This window comes from Arachis ipaensis, chromosome B09, assembly GCF_000816755.2.
Source record: "Arachis ipaensis cultivar K30076 chromosome B09, Araip1.1, whole genome shotgun sequence".
Taxonomy (NCBI): Eukaryota; Viridiplantae; Streptophyta; class Magnoliopsida; order Fabales; family Fabaceae; genus Arachis; species Arachis ipaensis.
Window position 1 is genome coordinate 63,599 of NC_029793.2, and position 5,790 is coordinate 69,388.

Sequence of the window (5,790 nt, forward strand, 5' to 3'; positions counted from 1 at the left end):
AAATATATATTTTTGTCAAATTCAAAGTTTTTTAGTTTATATTTTTTTAATTTTTTTAGTTTTGCGTCTACAACATTTTTTTTTGGAATAAATTAAACTGCACAGAATTTGGACAACTAAAAAGGTGGAGTCAAATCAAAATGACATGAAAGCACAGCTTATTAACAAATATAAATATATGATTGTTGTAGGTAATCACAAGAATAAAAAGCAGGGGCTTGAGTGGCCAACCCGATTGAAAATAGTGAAAGGTGTGGCGAGGGGATTGGCCTACCTATACAACGCACTCCCAAGCGTTGTTGCGCCTCATGGTCACCTCAAATCTTCCAATGTGCTTTTGGATGAATCTTTTGAGCCCCTACTGACCGATTATGGGCTCAGTCCTTTGATCAACCTTGATCGTGCCCAACAAGTCATCATGCCTTACAAATCACCCGAGTATGCTCAACTTGGGCGTATAACAAGGAAGACTGATATGTGGAGTTTTGGAATTCTGATTCTGGAGATTTTGACAGGTAAATTTCCAGAGAACTATCTGGCACAGACACATAACAGTGATTCGGACATTGCCAGTTGGGTCAATACAATGATTACCGAGAAGCACACCAGCGACGTGTTTGACGCAGACATGGGAGGATTTGGCAATAGTAAAGCTGAATTGCTCAAACTCTTAAAGATTGGCTTGAGTTGTTGCGAGGAGAACGTGGAAAGAAGGTTAGATATCAAGGAAGCTCTTGACCAAATCGAAGACTTGAAGGAGGCTGAAAGTGATGGAGAATACTCTTCTACTTTAGTCACTTCCGACCGGGATGCCTATAGAGCCGTGTGATTAATTCGACTCTCACTTGCCTTTTTCCTTCACCGCAACTAGCTACCTTGCAAATTGTACGGCTGCATAGAAGTTGGCTTTCCTCCAACAATATTATACATAAAAGAAACAAAAACAACTGTTTATTAACCTTGAATTCTTCTAACTAATTAATTAGTTTTTATGTTTGTTTTACTGGTTAACGGAAGTAGGTATTTTCGGTACATCTCGATAACTACACTCCACATGTACTTTTTTCTTACTTTGTGTCTTTGTTTACATAGATCCTAGATAGATTTAGGTTATCTCCTTTCACACTTCTATGTACATACATTGTCTCTCACAATTTTAATCCTGTAGTCTAGTTATTATTCTGTCCATCATTCACGAAATTATTTTATATCTATTCACTCGAAATAATCATCAGTAATGCTAAAGGATTGATTAATTAATTGTTAACTAACTTTTTCAGCTCACATTCATTAATTTTTAAAAATTATTTTCGTTATCTCAAAATCTAAGTTTTAAATCATAAATCCTTAACCCTAAATCTTAAATTATAATTCTAAATTCTAATGTTGATTAATTAAAAATTAATTGTTTATTTTTTAATTAATTTACTCGATTAAAAAAATGCTAAAATGCTGAATGATGCACCCTTAAATATTATTTGATAGTGATAATAATTTTAGAATAATAATATAATTTAATAAATAATATTATTCAAACACTAAAAATTATCCAAAATTTCAAACTACTCCTCCTAATCTAACTCTAAATTTTTTATCACAACCCGAATTCCGCCATCACTCATTCTCAACCCTTTACTACCAAAGACGGAGGCATGTAAATTTTTGCTTTGCTTTTCAAGTAGTATCTCTTGAAAAATTGCAAGTTTTAAGGATGGCTACATAGTTCTCTTTGTATAATATATCACAATTTTAGACACACTCCATCACTATAAGACTGGTATTTAGTCTCTTTCAATCTCTTGGCCTAAGATCAAATCATCTTAATTATTCTTAATATTTATCAAGAAAACTAAAAATATAAGAAAAAGAAAAATTTGGTAAAAAAAATTTTATTATATACAAATGTTTATTACAAATGACTTGTACCTTCAAATTTAAATTCTCTTGCTATATATAAGCATCTATCTTTCTAAATGGATAATCTATTGTCTATTATTAGTGATAAACTTATCATATGCCAATATAAAAACATGTTACCAAACTCAATACATAATTATGTTATTTTTAATTACATTTAAAAGATATAATTACAAAGTATAAGAAATAAATCTATATATTTGTGAGTCATTTTTATACAAAAAAATGTAAAAATATTTGTATATTAAGTATTTATTGTATATTTTAAAATTAGAATGAATAATTTTATCAAAAAAATATTTTATTAAAAATTTTAAATTTATTTTATTTTTTAACATTAAAGAATACTCTTATTTATATTTGTTCCGAAAATTACTTGAAACAATGATTTGAATTTGAACGTGAGGTTTAGACTCCTTCTGAGATAGCATCTATCCGACTTATGTTGGTACCGAGGTGCCGCCGCCCGAGTTTCACGTGAGGAGGTGGGGATGGTACCTGCAAGAGACTCCGATATTTAAGCTAAGTTAGCAAAGGTTTTAAGCAATTTTTTAGTAGATTGGGTGTTAATATATTTATAGTAAAAAGATAATCACCTTTAGAGTAGTTTCACCTTTGATGGTGGATGGCCGTTCCCTTTATCTTAAAAATTTGTTGAGATCTTCCTTCTAGATAAAGTAGAGAGATAGTAGGAGATATTTCATGGATAGTTACGTACTTATTCAGATAAGTAGGGTTGAACCACCTTTATTGTGTTCGACCTATGTTTTTTGGTCAGTGTATGAACAATATTCTTATATTTTTCATATATCACATAAATTTTAGCTCTAATTAATTAGTATTAAATATAATCAACGATCCAATCAAGTATCTAGAATATTCATTATAAACTCTAAATTACTTTAAACAACTGCATATTTTTACACATACATATTTTTCTATAATGACCTTCTAAAATATTTTCAGATCTTTTAGGGTCTTTTATGACCTTCTTAAGTATTATAGAATTTTCTAAAATATCCAAAATAATTTTAAACACACTAAAATTGATCGAATTTCTATACAAACACCAATAAAATAACATTTTAAAATTTACCGCAGCAAAGGCTCCAAACATTCTTTAAATTGGAGGTCTTTAAATTGGAGGGCGGCCTACGCAATTTGTGGAAACTTAAATTAATTAGAATAAAATATTTTTTATGGTATAATTTAAATAAATTTATTAAAAAATATTCATGATAATTTTTTAATAAAATTATTTATATTATATGGTGAGATATTATATGATTCGAATTACGCATGGGAAAGTTCGAATCACTCAGATTCAAATTATATGGTGAGCAATTCGAATTCTATACAATACTATTCTGCCCATTCTTGATAGCTCATGAATATTTTTTAATAAATTTATTTAAATTATACCAAAAAAAATATTTTATTCTATGCAAAATAATTTAAAAAATGGCTTAAAAGATTTTAGGAGTACTATAAAAATTTGTAATGTCCTAATGACTTAGGACATTAAAGAAATACTCTACATAGTCAATAATAATTTAGAAATTAAAGAAAAAATATTTTTATCATGTATTTACCTAAATCACTAGAATATTACAATCTTTTAAGCCATTTTTTAAAATTATTTTGTATAGAATAAAATATATTTTTTAATTATTTTGTATGGAATAAAATATTTTCTTTCATTTCTAAATTATTATTGACTACGTAGAGTATTTTATTTAAAATTTGAGTACATGCATGTATTTACCTAAGTTATTATAACATTACAAATTTTTATAGTACTCCTAACATTTTTTAAGCCATTTTTTTTAATTGTTTTGCATAGGATAAAATATTTTTTGTACTATAATTTAAAAAAATTTATTAAAAAAATTTATTAAAAATATTCATGAACTATTAAAAATGGACAAAAAAGTATTGTATGGAATTCGAATTGATAGCTCATTAATATTTTAAAGAAGTCTCGTAATTAAATATTTTGTTAGCTTTTTTTTAACGTATGAAATAAAAATATATATTTTTTTAAATAAATTATTAATTTTTTAACAGCATAATTCGAATTATACCATGAATTACGGTGTGTAATTCGAACCAAGCTGGTTCGAATTAGTGTGTGCGTGTATTTGTATGTAATTCGAACCAAGCTGGTTCGAATTATGTGTGTGCGTGTGTTTGTGTGTAATTCGAACCAAGCTGGTTCGAATTACGTGTATGCATGTGTTTGTGTATAATTCGAACCAAGCTGGTTCGAATTATGTAGAAATGGAATTCGAACCAGTATGGTTCGAATTATATAAAAATATGATTTGGCTTATTGCTAAAACGATTTTCGCTTTGGCGTATTTACGTTACATGATAGATTACTAGAATAAGACCCGCGCAAGCGGTAAATTAATGATAGTATATAATAAATATTAAAAATTATTATGTTTTGTAGAAATAAATTAAATACGTGTAAATTAAAGTTAAATTTAAAAGGTGTTTTATTTAAAATAATTTGTAGTACAAAAGATTTGGATGTTGGAGTTGTACAAAGTGATATTTTTATTTGGTGGTTTAATTTTTACATTTGGTTTAGTTGATGGACTTAGTCTTCTTGTGTGGCGTTCGTCCTCTTTTTTTTTATTGGTTGTTGTTAGAGTTGTTGCTTTCTTCTTTCTGTCGTAGGTTCTTGTGAAGGCATGTTCTTTATGAATTGTTGAGTTTGATGCACTTTCTATTGTGTTGTTTCTTCCATCTTTGTATGTATGTTCTTCTTTCGAAGATGCGTCTTGAATTTGTATGGTTTTCTTTCTCCTTCATCTCTTGATGTAGTGGTACTTCAATGTCATTATTTTTCTGAAATGTCATTAGATTTGAAGCAGTTGTGCCCAATAAATTTTTTGCTTCGCCATCAAATAGTACAAAAGTTGTTGTAACACTTTGATCTAAAACCTTTAATTAAATTCTGAACCTAAACTAAGTATTGAGTTAGTAACTAATAATTTGATAGATGAGATTATAAAAAGTATAGAGTTACTTTATTGTTGAATATTGTGGTGTTTGATTACATGTGCCACAAATGTAGTTGTTTCTTTTTTTATATGCTTTCTTCTTACACTTTTTACATTCAACATAGTTCCATCCAAATTTGTTATCAATTTCGTTTATAGTTGCTAAAATTGTGAAGATCTTTTCCTATTCCAATATTCAATTTATATTATCATTAGGTATATGGTATTTAAGTATGAATGTATGATGCATATTGTGAGTTTTTTTTGTCATACCTGATCATCAGATTCTCATTAAAAGAGTGATGCTCTATTGAGTAAGTTTGAGATGTGTAGTTCAGAAATAAATTTCTTGTGCTAAATTTGATGTTATTTGAAGGAATAGTGATAAGAGACTTATATAAGTAGTTTAAATAGTATGAAATTTGAATACTTATAACGTAAAATTTATTATGATTAATAATATTATTATGACATTTGTAATATGGATGTTTATTAACTTTAGTGAGTTATTTATAAAAATTAATAAATTAATTGTTGCGGTTATAAATTTATTGTATTGTTTATAACGATAAGATATAATAAATATAGGAATATGAATTCAATGTATTTGTAGTTTACAAATTTATTGTATTGTATTTTTTAGTTTTTTATTTGTATATTTTATTTTTTTGCTGATTTGGAAATAATAATTGATTTGGCAAAAATTGAGTGGTTGATTCTAAAATTTTGCCAAGTAAGCGTAAGCGATATTACTGACATGGCATTAGTAAAAAGAAAAAAATGTCTTAAAAATAATGTGGGTAAACTTATATATCTACTTTTATATATTAAGAATAAATTTTAAAAAATTTTCAATAGTTAA

General features: G+C 27.3%; 1 protein-coding gene across 1 annotated transcript in view; it reads left to right on the plus strand.

The window, feature by feature from the left end:
• Positions 1–1,188, plus strand: part of LOC107619502 (pollen receptor-like kinase 4) — a 3,705-nt gene extending 2,517 nt beyond the window's left edge. The window contains exon 3 of the mRNA XM_016321797.2: positions 192–1,188. Within this exon, the coding sequence (XP_016177283.1) occupies positions 192–829 (638 nt within the window). The 3' untranslated portion in view covers positions 830–1,188. The remainder of the gene's footprint in view (positions 1–191) is intronic.